The 20,110-nt window shown below is 43.1% G+C and overlaps 2 protein-coding genes across 4 annotated transcripts in view; both read right to left on the reverse strand.

The window, feature by feature from the left end:
• TMEM50B (transmembrane protein 50B) overlaps nt 1-20,110 on the reverse strand; it is a 274,230-nt gene that overhangs the window by 202,038 nt on the left and 52,082 nt on the right. Inside the window, exon 2 of one of the 2 annotated variants that reach the window (XM_069202466.1) lies at nt 11,291-11,424. The exons of the other annotated variant lie outside the window; for it this stretch is intronic. The gene's annotated coding sequence lies outside the window, so the exon portion shown is untranslated. The remainder of the gene's footprint in view (nt 1-11,290; nt 11,425-20,110) is intronic. 2 annotated transcript variants of the gene reach the window in all.
• DNAJC28 (DnaJ heat shock protein family (Hsp40) member C28) overlaps nt 12,371-20,110 on the reverse strand; it is a 60,533-nt gene continuing 52,793 nt past the window's right edge. The window contains exon 2 of one of the 2 annotated variants that reach the window (XM_069202461.1): nt 12,371-18,885. In XM_069202461.1, the coding sequence (XP_069058562.1) occupies nt 17,711-18,885 (1,175 nt within the window). In that variant the 3' untranslated portion in view covers nt 12,371-17,710. The remainder of the gene's footprint in view (nt 18,886-20,110) is intronic. The other variant, XM_069202462.1, reaches the window with a different exon arrangement.

The raw sequence follows: 20,110 nt of genomic DNA on the forward strand, positions 1-20,110 counted from the left end.
GCAATTGGAACATGAAAACCAGCAATTGGAGAGGCCGCTTGTTGATACTAAAAATACTGTAACCATGCTGTCTTGTCAGAATAAGTTATTGCAAGATAAGGCCGATACATATCAGCCTGTTGCAGACATGGCAGCTGTCAAAGTTGCTCAGAACAGATTTCGGAAATGCAGTGGTAAAATAAATCCAAAGAAATTAATTTAGCAATTGCCAAAGCAGGCTTAGATTGGAATCCCAAAGAATGGTATATGAATATTTGGGACAGCACTGATTTTCCAAATTCCAGTGATGAAGAGGTTAAAAAAGGTGGGCGCCAGTTTGAGACAGAGGAGACAAAATTGGTTTGTGCACAGCCAATATTTAGATGTAAAATACAAGGCACCCCACAGAACCCGGGAGGAGTTGAAATGCATTCTACAGAAGATTATAGTCAGTAAGAAGTTAATGATGTTATGGACAGATTTAAACAGAAAAGTGGGGAAGCACTGCTTACGTGGATGGTGAGATTGTTTGACACGGGTACTTCAGGAGTGACATTATATGCAGGAGATTCAAGGAAGTTTGGTACTCTTAGCACTGACCCCCTAATACAAGAACAATGCAGGAGTTATGGGAATCAAGGAGCGACCAATTTGTTACAATCGGCAGTCATAGGATGTAATCAAAAATATCGTACTGAATCAGATTGGCCGCCAAATGATAAGCCCTGGTACACGTTGAGAGATGCTATGCAAAGAATTAAAGAAGAAAGTATGACAACTGCTATTCTATTAGATGAAGCTCACAATTTGTTAGAGGCTCCACTGATCATTTCAGTACGACATAAAATAATCTGCCTTGCCCCTCCAGCTTACAAGCCAGTAAAAAGGAGTCTCCTAATTAATCAGACAGGGCAGAGAATCAAAGATGTGCTGGAAGCAGTTCCTGTGCTAGGAGAGCTGGGAGACTGGAGTAAACCAGAGAGAGCCTCGAGATCTGAGGGTCGCACATATAACAACAGAGTATCTAGGAGAGACATGTTTACGGCATTACTGAATGATGGTGTCAGCAAGGAGCAAATTGATGGAATAGATACTAAAAGCTAGTGGGAGATGTACCGCAAAAGAGGGCTGGACCGAAAGGAAAGCAGTAGAAAAGTAAACAAGTAGGATAATAAACAAGTGAATTAGGGCCAGACACAGGAGGATGGAAAAGGAAGGGAAAGAAATGTTTCTTCACGAGGGAAAGATGAGGAAGTTTTGGACAGTGAGTGGTTAACTGAGAACAGGGAAGGAGGAGAATCTACTCGCAGATATGAAAGTATATATATATATATATCCAAACCTGTCTTGGGCAAAGTTGACAGGTTTAAATCAGATTAGGATACAGGCCAAGCTCTGGTACAGGGATGGGCTCATGAAGATAACAAACCCCATGTTGATTTAGAAATACAATGGAAACACAGAAATTTTGAAAGAGTCCGAGCTTTAGTTGACACCGGAGCAGAGGCCTCTTTAATTTATGGAAATTCCAAAAACTTTACTGGTCAGCACTACACCATAACAGGGTTGGGTGGAAAACAAACTCCTGCCGTGCAGACTACTGTTCAAATGAAAATAAGACGAACACCAAAAAGAGAATATACTGTTCTGATTGTGCTCCTTCTAGAATATATATTAGGAATTGACATTTTAAAGGGAATGACTGTATTTGGATGATGGTTATCATCAGTTTGGATCAATGAGATAAATTTCGGTGTCAGCCATGAGTGTGGGCTATCTGAAGATACAACCAGTGAAGGTGCCCCCAGTAACCAAGGTAATTCGCTTGAAGCAGTACAGTATTCCAGGAGGGCATGAGCAAATAAGTAAAACTCTACAAGAATTGATTGAGGCTGGTGTGATAGCTCCAACCACCACTGAACGGAACAAGCCTTTTTGGCCCACACCCAAAGGTGACGGGCGCTATAGAATGATGGTTGATTACCGCAAGATGAATAAACATACACACCCTTTAACAGCGATGGTCCCCAGTACCATCACTTTGATTGATATTGCTAATGCTTTCTTTTCTATATCAGTGGTCCATGAGTGTCAGGATCAATCTGCTTTCTCACATTGTGACAGACAGTTTTAGATGCAATCTTTGCCTATGGGGTACATCTGTCACTGGCTGGTAGCAGAGCACCTGAATGAAGTATCTGTCATTCCAGGGATGCAATTGATCCATTACACCAGTGGTTCCCAAACTGTGCGCCGCGGCTCCCTGGTGCGCCCTCAAAACTAGCCAGGGGCGCCGCACACAGTCTGGAAACCACTCGGAGGTGCTTTGAATCGGCAGCTTTTCATCGTGGTATTGGAAACAAAACCCCCTGCATTAATTATTGTGACCAGCGGAGGGCGCCAAAGTACCATTAATAATATCCCTATGACCAAAGAACAAAAATAGTTTCCAATAAATGGGTTTCAGCAACCTGAAGGAGAGAATAAAGAAGACAAACTGTAAATAGTGTAGGTACAGGTACAGGCTGGGATTACGTTCCCCCACCGACCAAAAAAAAGTGACATAATGGGGAGCCGTGGCCAACACGGCCAATAGGTCAAGGGAGCCGGGGATCGAAAAAGTTTGGGAACCACTGCATTACACTGATGATTTGATGATTCAAGGAGAGACACAAGAACAGATGAAGACTCAGTTGGAGCAGGTTGTAGAACTCTTGAAGAGTAAAGGGTGGATGATTAATTCAGACAAGAAACGTGATGTTTCTAGGAATTCAGTGGAATCAGAGACATAGAGAAGTGTTGTCACAGGCAAAACAAAGGATTTTAGAGTTTGCCACTCCCCGCACTAAGCAGGAGACACAGCGATTAATTGGATTGTTTGGTTTTTGGAGACACCATAACCCTCAGTTGAGTCAGATCGCCCACCTTTGGACAAGAAAGAAACATGAGTTTGAATGGGGTGAGCAGCAGGAGTGTGCGTCTCACTTGGCAAAGGAGGCGATTCAACAGGCCTTAGACCTATGGGCAGTACAGGAAGGAGACATTGAGTTGCATGTAACAGTTCAGGGGCAATATGCAAATTGGAGCATGTGGCAAAAACAGGGAAGAACGATGGTGCCCCTGGGTTTCTGGAATAAAAAGCTACCTGATGCTGGAGAGCGATATACTCCCTTTGAGAAACAGTTACTTGCATGCTACTGGGCTCTAGTAGATATTGAGCAAATGACCCTAGGTCATTATGTGATTTTGAGACCTGATATTCCAATAATGCAGTGGATGATGAGTTCTCCCAAAACTCACCACATAGGACATGCACAAGAAGCTAGTATCATATGTTGGAAATGGTACATACAAGACAGGGCCCGAGTGGGACCAGCCGGGACAGCAGCTCTACATGAACAGGTGTCACAAGCCCCTATGCAGAATGAGAAGAGGGTGCAGGAGGTATCACAAATAAAAGAGTCACCAGTGATGTGGGGTGAGCTCTTTGAATCCTTGTAGAGAGCATGTACGGTTTACCGATGGTTCAGTCAAGTATGTGGGGGGCCAAAAGAAATTGGAAAGCAGTGTCATACTACCTGATCACCAAGAAGCTGTTGACCACTACAGAAGAAGGGAAGAGTAGTCAATATGCAGAATTGTACGCTGTGTATTAGGCATTCAATCAATCAAACAAATTTCTTAAGCGCACTACTCACCCGGTAGGGTCTCAAGGCGCTGGGGGGGGGGGGGGGGTTACTGCTCGAAAAGCCATGTTTTGAGGTGTTATCTAAAGGTTAGGAGGTCCTGGGTCTTGCGTAGGTTGGTGGGGAGGGAGTTCCAGGTTTTGGCGGCGAGGTGGGAGAAGGATCTGCCGCCAGAGGTGGTGCGTTAGATGCGGGGGACTGTAGCAAGGGTGAGGTCCGCAGAGCAGAGCTGTCGAGTTGGTTTGTGGAAGTTGATTCGTTCGTTGAGGTAGGCCAGTCCGGTGTCGTGGAGGGCCTTGTGAGCGTGGACAGGGATTTTGAAAATTATCCTCTTGTTGATGGGCAGCCAGTGTAGGGATCTGAGGTGGGCGGAGATGTGTTTGTGGCAAGGGAGGTTGAGGATGAGACTTGTGGCTGCGTTCTGGATTCGCTGGAGTTTTCTCTGAAGCTTGGCTGTGGTCCCTGCGTAGAGGGCGTTGCCATAGTCCAGTCTGCTGCTTATGAGGGCGTGGGTGACCGTTCTTCTTGTTTCTAAAGGAATCCATTTGAAAATCTTGCATAGCATGCGAAGGGTGTTGAAGCAGGAGGATGATATGGCGTTGATTTGCTGAGTCATGGAGAGAGTTGAGTCCAGTATGATGCCGAGATTGCGTGCGTGGGTGGGAGGTGTTGGGGGGGTAGTCCAAGGGTGGTGGGCCACCAAGAGTCGTTCCATGCTGTCTTGTTGGGACCGAAGATGATGATCTCGTTTTTTTTCTGAGTTCAATTTGAGGTGGCTTGCTGTCATCTAGTTAGCGATGGCAAGGAGTCCGCCGTGTAGGTTATTCTTGGCAGTAGATGGGTTCTTCTTGAGGGAGATGATGAGCTGGGTGTCATCAGCGTATAAAATGATGGTGAGGCCATGGGGGCATTGAAACAAGAATTACCTGGTGCTTGTCACATGTATACTGATTCTTGGTCCACCGCCAATGTGTTAGCCACCTGGCTTCCCACATGGCATGCACATAAGTGGCAAATACATTCAAAGGAGGTGTGGGGTAAAACATTGTAGCAGGAAATTTGGTAAATGCTGTAGCAAAGTACTGTTACTGTTTATCATGTAGATGCCCAACATCCCACCGACTCACTCGAACGCTGGTTCAATTCCCTTGCTGTTAGGGTTTGTACACAGCAAAGAGCATGTCCCCTCTCACTGCACTAGTGGGTTCTGTAATAGCTCCCTTTTAAACATACTATTGAAAGCCTTTCTTGTTATCTCATCTTCCCCCCCCCCAAGGCTTCTGTGTATGTTGTTTAATGTGCTGTTTTGTTTACACATTGGGCCTTGCTTTTACCAAGGCTTCTTTAAAACACTCCTCCCTAGGCCATGTGTTAATCCAACTCATTTGCATGATAACTGAAACTCTGCACACCTTTCAAGAACATGTGCAGCATGTGAGGACCACACCCAGCCCTTCAAACCACACCCAGCTCTGCACACCTTCCAAAAACATGTGCAGCATGTGAGGACCACACCCAGCCCTTCAAACCACACCCAGCTCTTCGAACCACACCCAGCCCTGTCTATAAAAGGCATCCCCCGAGCCTCACCCAGTGCTTGTGCTCGTCTACCTCCCGCTTACCTGAGAACAGATCCCTCGGCGCTGGCAATCCTGCTCTTTACAGACTTTCTTTGACTTCAATGGGCGCAGCTGCTGGCTCTTCCTTCCTCCGGTTTCCGGTTCCTCCTTGCCTCAGCCTCTCTCCTACGAGTAACCTGCAAAAGAGAAAGAAGACAAGGTTAGACTGATCAGTATCTCTTGCCAGCAACAAGTAAGTGCAAAACTTTTTATTACCTGAGGGAGCTTTGACGGCAATTTCTGGATTCCTGTATAGACAGATTGAGGCGAAGTGCCTTCCACGAGCATTGTGATTCAGGCTCTTTGTTGCAGGAGTATTTTGCGGAACTTTGTGAAGCGGACATTGTTTTTTTTCATGGAACTTTTGGGAATCGAACAGTGGAAACCATTGACAGCAAGGCAAACAGTAAATCAAGGACTTGCACAAATTACATGCTGTATTTTGATGTAAAAGTACAGTATTTGTTTTATAAAAGATTCTGGAAATATGGGAAAAGTGAGTCTGCTATTGGGAATTTAGGCTTTAGTTATATTATGATGAATGTTTGATATTGGTAATTCTGATAACGGTATTTGTTTAATGTTTTAGAAGCTTTACAGTAATAGAAAACACATCCCAGAGCAGTAACACATTCCAAACCTGGAAACTAGAGACCAGGATCCAAGAGGTACTTTTAGAAGAGAATTTCTAATAAATAAAGGGATAGTCAGGAACCCATTTAGGAATAGGTTGCACTTATCTGTTCTTTGTTTATGTTTCATTAGGCACCAGTTTCTACAGAAGTCAGAAAGGGCCGCAGATTTGTGCAGCACTTCAACAGTGGAAACGCAAGAACGGTGTTGTCTCTTTTTTTTATTTTATCCACTTCCCCCCTTCCGCTTCTGTTCTTAGTGCACTGTTTTAAAAACTAGTGTGCTGGAACAAGCAGTTTCAGGGTGGGGTCGGATTGTCTTCAACCTCCATCAGAACTGAACAAGAACTCAGGTGAGCTGGGCTTTGACAGAAGCACAAGCCTTAAAAAATTTCAGTTCTGGTGGACGATGAATACTGGGGAAGAAATAGAGGGCATTGACGTCACGGATATGGCGCAGGCCCTAAATGAGGACTTGGCTCATAATGAATCAGTGTCTGGCATCTTGCAACATATGCAAGAGGAAATAGAGAGATTAAAGATGGAGAATACCTCTTTAAAACAGGATTTAAGCAGGTATAAATTTAGGGGATCTCAGTGGAACACAGCTTCTACGCCTTTGTTTAAAACCTCCTCAGAGACAGGGGCGCCATCAAAACAAACAACTTTGCCTTCCCCAGTTGAGGTTACTGTTAATGTTCCTAATGTTGTGCCCTTAGCAGCACCTGAACGTTTTCATGGAGATAGTAACAAATTCCATGTTTTTATCAATCAATGTCAATTACACTTCATTTGTAAGCCACAACAGTTCCCTACTGATGATACGAAAGTGGCATTCGTCTTGTCTTATTTGGGTGGCACAGCAGCCAATTGGTCAATTCCTTCCGTGGATAGAGATGATCCCATCCTCCATAATTGGAATCAATTTAAACGTACCATGACCAGCCTTTTTGCAAAACACACTTTCATGCAGGCAAGTGATAATGAGCTTTTAAATTTTAAACAAGGTAACAAGGATTTATTGACCTATCTCACTAGTTTTAATCGTTTACTCACCGAGACACAGTGGCCAGAAGAAAAGCGTGTCTCCCTTTTTTATAAAGGTTTGAGAGACGAGTTAAAAGACGCGCTGGCTCATATAGTTGATTTGCCAAAAGACTATTCGGACTTTGTAGATTTAGTTGTGAAATTAGAACATAGACTAGGAGAAAGAAAGGGAGATAAATACAAACTGGAATCACGGTTAACTTTTATTAGACACGAGAAGAAAGACACAGATAATAAACTCCCTGAACCAGAGCCTATGCAAATAGGGACACTCAGAGGTCCACTCACATCAGAGGAAAAAGAAAGAAGGAGAAAATGTCAATTATGTTTATATTGTGGCAGGGCAGGTCACTTTGCCAGAGAATGTCCAGTAAAGCCTAAAACTCCACGAAAGGGTGCTGTTTCCTCCACCTCCTCAACTGAATCGGGAAACGATTAAGCTCAACAAGGGGAGAGGTTACTTGTTCGAGAAAACATCTTAATCAAACCTCTAATGCTGCAGCCTTCAGGGTACCGCACATACCTAGACATTTCATAATTCAGGTCGTTTTAATTGTTACTACCCAAGTGAGGCATTCTCTCCCTGTCCTACTGGACTCAGGCGCGACAGGAAATTTTGTGGATAATAAGTTAGCTGAAATCTTAGGACTTCCTATGTGCCTAAAGCCTTGTCCAGAAGCGGTATGTGCAGTGGATGGGTCAGAATTGACCTCTGGATTAATCACAAAACAAACAAGTCCACTTGTTATGGTCTGTCAGAACGGGCACACAGAGGTGATTAGCTTTGATCTGATAGATACTCCTAATTTTGGTTTGATTCTCGGGGTACCCTGGTTAACAACTCATAACCCAAAAATTGATTGGGTGAATAGAACTGTTACTTTGGATTCCTCTTTCTGTAGAACCAATTGCTATCAAGAAGCAGGTACAGAACAGAGCACAGTATTACACTGTGCTAGTGTTACACAAGATGAACCAAGTCTCCCTCCTGAATATTCTGACTTTAAAGACGTCTTTGATCCAGTAAAGGCTAGTGTGCTGCCCCCACATCGGTCTTATGACTGCCGTACAGATCTCATCCCAGGGGCCCCTTTACCTAATAACAGAGTATATGCTTTGACTGACGAAGAAACCAAATACTTAAGAACCTACCTAGATGACCTACTACAGTCTGGGTTCATCCGTCATTCCACATCTCCGGTGTCATCTCCACTCTTTTTTATCCCGAAGCCGGATAAATCCCTGCGCGCGTGTATCGATTATAGAGGACTAAATAAGGCTACAATAAAGAATAAATATCCTCTTCCTCTAATACCTGTGTTGTTGGATCAATTAAGACATTCTACTGTATACACTAAACTAGATCTGCGGGGAGCTTACCACCTGGTCCGAGTAAAAGAGGGGGATGAGTGGAAGACAGCTTTCAAGACAAAGTTTGGTTTATTTGAGTACACAGTAATGCCCTTTGGGTTATGTAATGCCCCTGCGGCATTTCAGTTCTTTATAAATGAGGTCCTACACGAATTCCTGGACGTTTGTGTCATAGAATACATAGACGACATCCTCATTTACTCTAAGAACTCAGAAGAACATACCCAACATGTTCGTGCAGTATTATCAAAGTTAAAAGAAAATCATCTTTTTGCTAAGTTAGAAAAGTGTACTTTTAATGTCAACAAGGTGGACTTTTTAGGATACTGCCTGTCACCTCAAGGAATAACTATGGATGTAAAGAAAATCAGTGCTATTGCTGATTGGCCAGAACCATCCTCTGTAAAAGATATTCAGAAATTTCTGGGTTTCGCCAATTTTTATAGGAGGTTTATTGCACATTTTGCAGACATTGCGGCCCCAATAACTACCTTGTTGCGGAAAGGGCAACGATTTCTTTGGACTGATGAGGCGGCACACGCCTTTCAACTCCTAAAACAAAAGTTCACTTCAGCCCCAATTCTGAAACATCCTGATCCTGACTTGCCCTTTTTTTTGAAGCGGATGCTTCACAAGTAGCTTTAGGAGGAGTTCTCTCTCAACGAGATGCAGTAGATGGCCAGTTACATCCTATAGCCTTCTATTCCAAAAAGTTATTGCCAGCTGAACAAAATTACACTGTGGCTGAAAGGGAACTACTAGCTATCAAAGTAGCCTTTTCAGAATGGAGGCACCATTTAATGGGAGCCAAGTGCCCAGTTACAATCTTTTCTGACCATAAGAACCTACAGTTTTTTGGATCACTTAAAGCACTAACACCACGTCAGATGCGCTGGTTAAATTTTTTTAGCACATTTGACTTTGTTATAACCTATAGACCAGGTGCACAACAAATTCAATCTGATGTGTTATCTAGATACGGACATACCTCAGACATGAAACAAGATAAAATAGGAGAACCCATTATTCCTCCCCAAAAGTTGTTGGCACCAGTACAACAGAAGGATTTCATCACAGATCTATATAATGCACACATGCAAATAGCACCTCAGGATTGGTTAAAGGATTCCCATAACACAATACAACGAGGTTTATTGTATCACGACAACATGCTGTTAGTGCCCACCTCTGAATTACAAACACAGGTGATAATTTGGCATCACGCCTCACCGTTGGCAGGTCATCCTGGTTGGGTAAAAACCCTGGAAAATGTGCAAAAACACTTTTGGTGGGACACTATAAGAAAGGACATTAAGCAATTTGTCACTACCTGTCCAATTTGTGCAAGACATAAATCTTCTCATAAGGCTCCTGACGGCTTGTTAATACCAATGCCAACACCCAAACAACCTTGGCACACTGTGAGTGTAGACTTTATTGTAGGTTTACCACCTGTAAAATCCTTCACAACAGTGTTGGTTATAGTGGATTTTTTTTATCTAAAATGGCACATTTTGTACCATTACGGAAATTACCCACGGCGGCAGAATTTGCCGATATTTTTATAAGGGAAATTGTGCGTTTACATGGTTTGCCAAGCAAAGTGGTGTCAGACCGAGGGAGCCAGTTCAACTCCAGATTTTGGAAAAAATTATGTGAAAAACTGAAAATAGATGTGGCCTTATCCACTGCTTTCCACCCAGAGACAGATGGACAGACTGAACGACTGAACCAAACCTTACTTCAAACGCTACGTTGTTTATTGGCTGATTATTCTAGTGAATGGTTGGAAGCTCTTCCTGTAGCAGAGTTTGTTTATAATAATACTGCGCATTCAGCTCTACCTTGCTCACCATTCTATTTCTTGCAGGGGTATCATCCAAGAGCTATACCCATTTTGTTAGAAGATTCCCTGTTGCCTACAGTAACGGATAGACTAACGAGGTTAGGTGACATACAAGACAAAGCCAGGAAACATTTATTAAAGTACAAGGAAAGCATGAAAAGACAAGCAGACAAACACAGGTCTGAGGCCCCAATGTATAAAATTGGTGACAAGGTATGGCTCTCCACAAAGAACCTAAACATAGAGGGATCCCGAAAGCTGCAACCACGTTTCATTGGACCCTTTAGTATAACTGCCATAGTAAACCCGGTAACAGTAAAATTAGATTTACCAAAAGAATATCCAGTACATACTACATTCCATGTGTCCTTGCTTAAGCCGTACAACTCAAAAACCCGACCTGAACCACCACCTCCACCCATACCAATTAAGGGAAATCTGGAATATGAAGTGAAAAGCATAAAAGACTCAAAAAGAATTAGTGGACGTCTGTTTTATTTAGTAGAATGGAAAGGATATGATGAATCTGAGAATTCATGGGAACCAGCATCATATGTACATGCCCCACAGCTGATTAGACGGTTTTATTTAAAAAATCCAGGAAAACCCCGTCCTGTAGGAGGGCCTTTGAGGGGGGCAACTGTTAGGGTTTGTACACAGCAAAGAGCATGTCCCCTCTCACTGCACTAGTGGGTTCTGTAATAGCTCCCTTTTAAACATACTATTGAAAGCCTTTCTTGTTATCTCATCTCCCCCCCCCCTAGGCTTCTGTGTATGTTGTTTAATGTGCTGTTTTGTTTACACATTGGGCCTTGCTTTTACCAAGGCTTCTTTAAAACACTCCTCCCTAGGCCATGTGTTAATCCAACTCATTTGCATGATAACTGAAACTCTGCACACCTTTCAAGAACATGTGCAGCATGTGAGGACCACACCCAGCCCTTCAAACCACACCCAGCTCTGCACACCTTCCAAAAACATGTGCAGCATGTGAGGACCACACCCAGCCCTTCAAACCACACCCAGCTCTTCGAACCACACCCAGCCCTGTCTATAAAAGGCATCCCCCGAGCCTCACCCAGTGCTTGTGCTCGTCTACCTCCCGCTTACCTGAGAACAGATCCCTCGGCGCTGGCACTCCTGCTCTTTACAGACTTTCTTTGACTTCAATGGGCGCAGCTGCTGGCTCTTCCTTCTTCCGGTTTCCGGTTCCTCCTTGCCTCAGCCTCTCTCCTACGAGTAACCTGCAAAAGAGAAAGAAGACAAGGTTAGACTGATCAGTATCTCTTGCCAGCAACAAGTAAGTGCAAAACTTTTTATTACCTGAGGGAGCTTTGACGGCAATTTCTGGATTCCTGTATAGACAGTTTGAGGCGAAGTGCCTTCCACGAGCATTGTGATTCAGGCTCTTTGTTGCAGGAGTATTTTGCGGAACTTTGTGAAGCGGACATTGTTTTTTTTCATGGAACTTTTGGGAATCGAACAGTGGAAACCATTGACAGCAAGGCAAACAGTAAATCAAGGACTTGCACAAATTACATACTGTATTTTGATGTAAAAGTACAGTATTTGTTTTATAAAAGATTCTGGAAATATGGGAAAAGTGAGTCTGCATTTGGGAATTTAGGCTTTAGTTATATTATGATGAATGTTTGATATTGGTAATTCTGATAACGGTATTTGTTTAATGTTTTAGAAGCTTTACAGTAATAGAAAACACATCCCAGAGCAGTAACACATTCCAAACCTGGAAACTAGAGACCAGGATCCAAGAGGTACTTTTAGAAGAGAATTTCTAATAAATAAAGGGATAGTCAGGAACCCATTTAGTAATAGGTTGCACTTATCTGTTCTTTGTTTATGTTTCATTAGGCACCAGTTTCTACAGAAGTCAGAAAGGGCCGCAGATTTGTGCAGCACTTCAACAGTGGAAACGCAAGAACGGTGTTGTCTCTTTTTTTTATTTTATCCACTTCCCCCCTTCCGCTTCTGTTCTTAGTGCACTGTTTTAAAAACTAGTGTGCTGGAACAAGCAGTTTCAGGGTGGGGTCGGATTGTCTTCAACCTCCATCAGAACTGAACAAGAACTCAGGTGAGCTGGGCTTTGACACTTGCAGATGACAAAGCCAAAATTTCAGAGGCAGAGGTGGCAATACCAAATTCTGACTTGTTGGGGATGGCTAAATGGGACGTACCAAAAATGTGGACACCTGGGAGAGAAGGCCACTTACAGGTGGGCAGAGATTAGAGGGATGCACGTTCCCCTAGACTTCATAAAAACTGTGATCATGCAATGTCCTATTGTTGTCATCAACAAGCTTTATTCGGTCACAAGCCATTTAAGCAACACAATAATAAATAAGCATAATAAAAAAGCATAAAAGAAGCAATACATTACCAGTTAAAACAATTAAATAACAAAGTCCACTTTAAAACACAATTGCCCAATAGAAGCTCATAAATCGGCCACATCACTCCCTGTTTGCAGAAACATTTTACGTATATACCATGCTGCTACTAAAAACTTACTAACGGCAATGATTAATACACTAGACCTGTGACTTTTTAAAATCATCAATGCCATCGCACATTTGTTCATCCCCATTTCCCGACAAATCGTACAAATTCATTTGGACCTTGGGAAAGAATAAGCAGGGCAAGAAAACATAAAATGTTCGACCGTTTCTGGGGCACCACCACACACAGGGCATATTTCGGAGGTAACAGTGTCCTATTTGTCAACACACACAACAAAGATCTGTTCCGCAAACTGTCAGAGGTCAGTTGGGGAGAGGGAAGTTACCAGGGCAGATATGGCAAATTGATTACATTGGGCCACTAACGACTAGTCGTTGGTGTCAATATGCTTGCACAGCAGTGGACACCTATTCTGGTTACCTGATTGCCATCCCTTGTAAACGTGCCCCTCAGTATAATGCAATCAAAACTCTGGACCCGTCAATGTTATATTATGGAGTCCCGCTCCAGGTCCAGAGTGACAGTGGGTCACATTTCAAAGGGAAATTGGTACAAGATTATTGATTACAACACAATATTGAGTGGATTTATCACATTCCTTACTATCCACAAGCCGCAGGACTGATTGAGAGAATGAATCGCTTGCTGAAAGCCCAATTACGAAAACTATCAGATGGAACTTTGAAAAACTGGAGAGAGCATTTAAATGAAACCCTCCAAATTTTAACAACAGGCCACTGACAAAGGCAGAAAGTCTCCTGTGGAGAATGTTAACCCCAGCATTACAAATACAACCTCATGTAGCGGCCAACACTTTCATGTATTGGGACATAAAACCAGGAGCCTTAGCTCCTTACCGAGCCACACCAGAATCTACAGGTCTTGATTTACATGCTTTAAAAGCGTACACATTAAAACCAAGAGACATGGCACTCTGTGATACAGGTGTTGGAATACAGATTCCCCCACAGCATTTCGGATTGATTGCTCCCAGACCTGGGTTGGCACTCAAAGGTATTCAGGTCTTGAGTGGGGGGGGTGAGTGATCGATGCAGACTACCAAGGAGAAATTATAATTATTCTCCTGAATAGTGGAGACACTAATTTGATGATACAATCTGGAGACAGAATTGCCCAGTTGGTGATTATCCCAGTATATGGAGGAATAGTGAAAAAGGGGACTGTCCCAGCCCTTCTTACAGTGTAAGGAGGGAGGTTTTGGTTCAACTGACAAAACCCTTGGTGCTAAGGTCTGGGTAGAATCCCCAAATCGTCCTCCTGAACCAGCAGAAATCATTGCCAAGGGGAAGGATAACATCCTCTTGGTTATGAAGCCCGGGAAAGAAAAGTGGGAGGATGTACTAGCTGACAAATGTTATTTGTGAGAATGATCATACTTGTCTCTTTTACAGATCATACTACAAGGTGTATGTGTGCTGGCTGTGCTGCATGGACTCCTTTCAGGCCTGTGTGTATGGGGTCAGGAGGGACCGAAAGTGCCCAAATCCGAAATGATTGATCCACCATGCCGATCGACACCTTTACTAGACTTGACCGAAAATGTCTGGACACATTTAGCACAGGTCATACTCAACAAGTCAGATTTCTGTATGGCCTCCATGCAAAGTACGGTGGACGTCATATCTACCTGTCTGACTGCAATACCAACACCTGCAAAAATGTTGTTAGATATCTTCAATGCTACTAACCAGGATGCAGAGGTCCGTGAGAGTAATGTTTTATCCCAGTCCAGTCCCTATGAATATTGCCAGTTTTGCCAAGAAACAACTGACGAAAAGTGGGAAAATATTACCCAAATAACTGCGTATAATATTACCACCAGCGACGTCTGTTATCAAATGTCATGCAATTCTCATGGAATTGGAAAATGTGCTCAACAGCACCTGGAGGCAAGAGATACCATGGGAACAACAAACTCTATGCCATTACCAAACTGATAAACATTGCAAAAACACGACAAACAACATGTCTTATCATTGTGAGTGCCGCTAGTCACATCAAACATGTCAAACTACCAGTCGGACTGGTTGTTCCAGTGGTTGCCCGATTTTGGGCAATGACGCCATGCTGTAGGTGGGATACTTATAGTAATTCCCATCATTATTATTTTACGTTGCTGTGTACAATGCATACCTATTCTGCTTACAATGTTCAAACCTAAAAGAGCTAATTTTAGACCAGTATATTGTGAGTCACTGGTCAAAGGGTGGAGAGTGTAATGCTATCTGTATGTAATCACCAGCTCCATCTTGACCACTGACTCCATTTTGTGCTTAGCTTTGCACACGTCACATTGGTGGTGCAGGTATTTTTCCACGCATAGCTTGTGTAACGTGTTTTTGCTCTTTCTCAACAAGGATGGGCACATAACATGGGGGAGTATCAGTGATAAATTGTACCAGGCTGAGAATGTTTATGGTGAGGCAGGGAACAGCTGAGTCTCTGGAAAACATCATAAGAGTTGACCAGTCTCTAGCGTGTTTCTTTTCAACACTGACCTGGTGCGGCCAGCGTTTGAACAATAACTTACTGTATGGGAGGGGGAGTTTCCAGAATTCTCCTCTCCAGTTTGTTTAAAGGCTATAAGGAGAGGAAGCTTGACAGCTGGAACTAGAAGGAACTCATTCTGAGGAGGAACACCTTGTTTAGAATCCCATTGTGGGTAATTCTCTCTCTTTCCGGTCATTCGGGTACCATCACGTGAAGCTGGCAGACAAAGAAATGATGTAGAGGTCAAGCCCCATGGTGATGCATTTTTACTTCTTATTTTTAGCTTTGCGTTGTGCATGCGTGAATACGTAGTGTGTATATATATATATATATATATATATATATATATATATATATATATATATATATATATATATATACACACACACACACACCATTGTTGAGTTCTGTGATCATGTGCCAAGCTTGGATGAAGTCTGATAATGCCTGACATATCCCACCGTCGTGTTGGAATCATTTAATATGAGGCACTATTGAAGAGCCTTCATGTGCCAGCGTGCCTGGTGACCAGAGAATGCAGGTGGCCAGCAGACCTGGCAGGTGAAGAACAGTCATAATCAGAACATGAGCTCTTCCCAAAATATCAACATCATATCTTCAAGGTCCAATATACTTTGAATAAGAGAGAAAGCTCACAGAGATATTTTGTCCAGTACTGCCCCTAAGAACAGAAGGCACTAGGAGGGTTCTATATGAGATTTGGGCAGGTTGATGGAAAAGCCAATATCAAACAGCAGGCATGCTGTTGCCTGCAGTTTCCCCAACACTGGGAATGGTGAACCCACCTTGAGCATCGAATTGCCAAGGTATGGGAACACTGAGATACCAAAACTCCATAAAGGCGCCTCAACCACAACCGTCACCTTAGTGAATACCAGAGGTGCAGATGTTAGAGCAAATGGGAGGACTGCAGATTAGTAGTAGGTGGAACAGCAGGGATGCTGTTGTCTGTAGACTGCCCAGCATTATATGCAACAGATTCACCCTGAGCAACCATTGTTAAGGTACAGAACATTGAGAACCCCAACATCCATGGATATGCAGCCACTACCACCATCACCGCGGTGAATACCTCATGTGCCGATGTCAGACCAAACGGAAGGACTACGATCTGGTAGTGAGTGGAACCTACCACAAATCACAAGTTCCTGCTGTGCGGCTCCAGGTTTGGTATATAAGGATATGCATCCTGAAAGTAGAGGGACGCCATTCAGTCTTCCATTCCTAAGTACCTGAGTCAGAGACAGCATCTTGAACTTTCCCTTGTGAAAATAAAATTTAAAAAGCCTGAGGTCTAGGATTGGATGCAGACCGCTGTCCTTCCTGGGAACCAGGAAGTACCAGGAATATCACAGCTGCCCATTTTTTTGCACTGGCGACAACTCCACTGCACCTTTTTTCAATCTAGTTTAAGATTTCCTATACAACAATGGCACAGAATGGAAAGCAATGAAACAGTAGCGTGTTAATATATAGGCTGCTAAGAATTCACTAGACACTGTCATGTAGATTAGTGTCTAACAGTTAACGAGTATATGACTTGTGTATATTTTCTAGTTGGAAAGCAATAGGAGGTAATCAGGCTAGACAGGTATTGGGTCAGACATAATACCAATATCTGAGCCAAATACAACCAGCAGGACTTCTACAGCTGCAAGGGGCAACCTGACAAAGAGGGTTTGGCAATACATTATTGAATCGAGATGACAGGCATTTGGGTGACAGAAAAACATCAGTGAACACCCTCAACCTGGTAAACTGAGTGGTGATCCAAGAGGGCAAAGTCCATCTTTCATGAAAGATGGGGTGGTTAGTCCAACATGTGGGGCTAATAAGCCTGACAAATGCTATGATAGGTGAGCATAGTGATACCAGCAGTGGAAGTCATGATCTTATGATCATTGTGTAAGCCTCTGTTCGGAAGCTACTTGTTGGAGAAGCTTGGTTTAAAGGATAATCAGGTACAGCTCCCCTAGCAAAGGAGATTCGAAGAGACCCCAATAAGTTGAAGAATGACAAGCTGGACAATTTATGTAAAATTAACTTGGTTATTTTTCTGCCTTGTGTTGAGTGTGACGCATCAGAGAGTTGTTTGGTAGTCGAGCCTAGAATAAAAGTGACCAGGCTGGTGGTTGGGGGTAGGGACGTTTACATGAAAAAGCGTTGTCTTTGGGGGCTTAAGGTTGTTTATTCTGAGTGTAAACTTTAACTTGCACAATTGAAAAGATCACGAAGAAACAAAACAAGAAAACACACTGAGTTATCTTTTAAGGAGTATACAAAGCATTACTGGGTGTAAGAATGAGGTTATATCCATGTTCAGATTGTAAGACAGTGTACGTTTAGTTTGCTTTAACAACAATATTTTCGAGCCGAGAATTATATTGTTATTTTTCAGTACCAACTGTTGTAGTCTTTCATATTTTCAAGAAACCCAAAGATCTACAAATTCAGTTTGCAGCAGAGTAAAACACATGTAATAGCATAACTGAAATAATGTTATGTTTGTCTAAGAATCCATTATTTCAACAGAAGTCTGATCCATGCCAGGAATCTGTCCTTAGATGAAGTTAAATTCACAGTTTCTTCCTCCTGTTTCCTTGTGGATTCATCCTCTTCACGTTTAGCTTCCATTAGTGCCTGGTAAGTCTTCTCTGCTTTGCCAATTTCTTTCTCTGCATTAAAATGAACCATTTGCCAGTTTAGAAGCGGAACAATCAGATTAAAGTCGTTAATTCGTTTGTTAAGCTTCTTAATGTTTTCTCTGAACTCTTCACAGCTCAGGTTCCAGAGTTTTAGTTTTTGTGATGTCAGTGGCTCGCTGTACTTCTTTCTAGCGTCCACAATCTCTTTTCTTAAATTTTGAATTGTTTCTCGTATTTCTTTTTGAAGCATGATCCACTCAGGCTGGTATCCATTGTCCATCAGGATCCTATTCAGGTTATGAGTCATCGGATCGACGTGTGGACAATACGAAAATTTGTCCAATGGCTTCCCCCTGCCACTAAGGTTATCAAAATCTCCCCTGGCCATTGACTCCTGGATGAGATCCTCCACCAAACGTTCAATGGATTGAGTTATTTTGGCCTTTTTGCTCCTTTTAATATCTTTGGCAACCATTGCACTCTCGCCATACTGGCTCACGAGTTTCTGTTTTTTAAAGTCCATCACTAGTTCAGAAGCTCGATCTACGCGAAACTGTACATACTGCCTTTCTCGCTGGCTTGGAGTTCCAAATCCAATGCCTTCATAACTTAAGTACTGCCTGTGCTGTGGAGCTTTGTACTTCAATTTATCATCATCTTCTTCATCTGGCTCAATGCCTGGTTTTGCAGACTTTGCTATGTCAGAAATCACAGCTCGATAGGCTTCGTCTATTTGCACAAACAAGCTGGCATCAGCGGTGGCGGAGCCGCTGTCTGGATGATATTTTTTGGCAAGCATACAGTATGAATTTCTCACATCTTCTATTGAACATCCTTCATCAACATCAAGCAGACGATAGTAATCTTTCAAGCTCTTTTTCGAGGCATACATCGATAGCATTCTACAAGCAGCTGTATACTGGCCAGGAAGTATGTGGTATTTGTAAAGAATATCCATGGAACTTAGAAATGCAGGGAATCCGGGGTTGTATGTCATTTTAATGCAGAGACAATTCATTATCCAAATTACTTGATATAGAGAGAGCCCACCTATAAAATTAAAGAAAAAATAATAATTTGTTTTAGCCAAATAAAAATAATGTATTTCTGACTGATCTCTCTAGTTCAAATGAAGATCCAGTTCTAATTATTTTTAAATGTCGGATGTGCTTGTTGGCATGGCAGGTTACAACCACAAGTCAAAATCCTCTGTGTGTGCTCCTAAGGTTTACGGCAAGGCTTTCATTCTCATACTTATGTGTCTCTAAAAAGTAAAAAAAAAATCACACCATACTACACATATTGATTTGATATGAAGGAGAGATGAGGTCTTTGGGTTAGAGCTGGACACACATTCTCAACCGCGTATTCTCAGCAGATGACAACTTCACCATCTCTCACACCTCTGAACATCTTTGGACCGACCACAAGCGTGTCCACTTTACCTACACAAAGAACACTGCATGCCACTATGACCCTCCCACCCCCTTGGCAGACGCTGGGGCAAAATTATAGAAGCACAACTCACCAACGCCATCAACCACTCCCTCCCACCGGACGCAAATGAAACCGCACGCATTCTACACCGCTGGTTATCAGAATGTGCCGACAACATAGCCACCATTAAGGAAGCCAGCAGAAAATCGACAGAGCAAAACACCTAAATGGTTTATGGCAGACCTACAGGAATCCAAGCGCTCCTGCAGACGACTGGAACAGAAATGGAGGATCAGCAAATCAACCAAAGACTGCACAACTTACAAGAATGCAGTCACCACGCACCACCAGAACATCAGAGGCGCCAAAAAATCTGCCATTCAAGCACCCCTCAACACCAGCACCCACAACAGGAACGAGCTCTTTGCCATCGCAAAGAGTTCACAAACCCCGGGACAGACACCTCATCCATCCCTCCCTCCCAAGAACTCCACAACAACCTTGCCACCTTCTTTAATCGAAAAATCCAGGACATTTACGAAGGCTTCAGGAACCAAAACCAGCCAGCATTGCTCACCACCACGGACCTAGCACCTCACCAGATCCTGAACTCCTGGACCCCCATCACCAAAGAGGACACCCAAAGACCGATGAACTCCATCCACTCTGGAGCACCCTCGGATCCGTGCCCTCACCATATCTTCACTCTAGCCAGTGCCACCATAGCACTGGAGCTCTGCCGAACTACCAACCGATCTTTCGAGACTGCCACCTTCTCATTAGACTGGAAGCACACCGAAATCAATACGCTGCTCAATAAAACCCACCGCCGACCCAA

This window comes from Pleurodeles waltl, chromosome 8 (assembly GCF_031143425.1).
Source record: "Pleurodeles waltl isolate 20211129_DDA chromosome 8, aPleWal1.hap1.20221129, whole genome shotgun sequence".
Lineage (NCBI taxonomy): Eukaryota > Metazoa > Chordata > Amphibia > Caudata > Salamandridae > Pleurodeles > Pleurodeles waltl.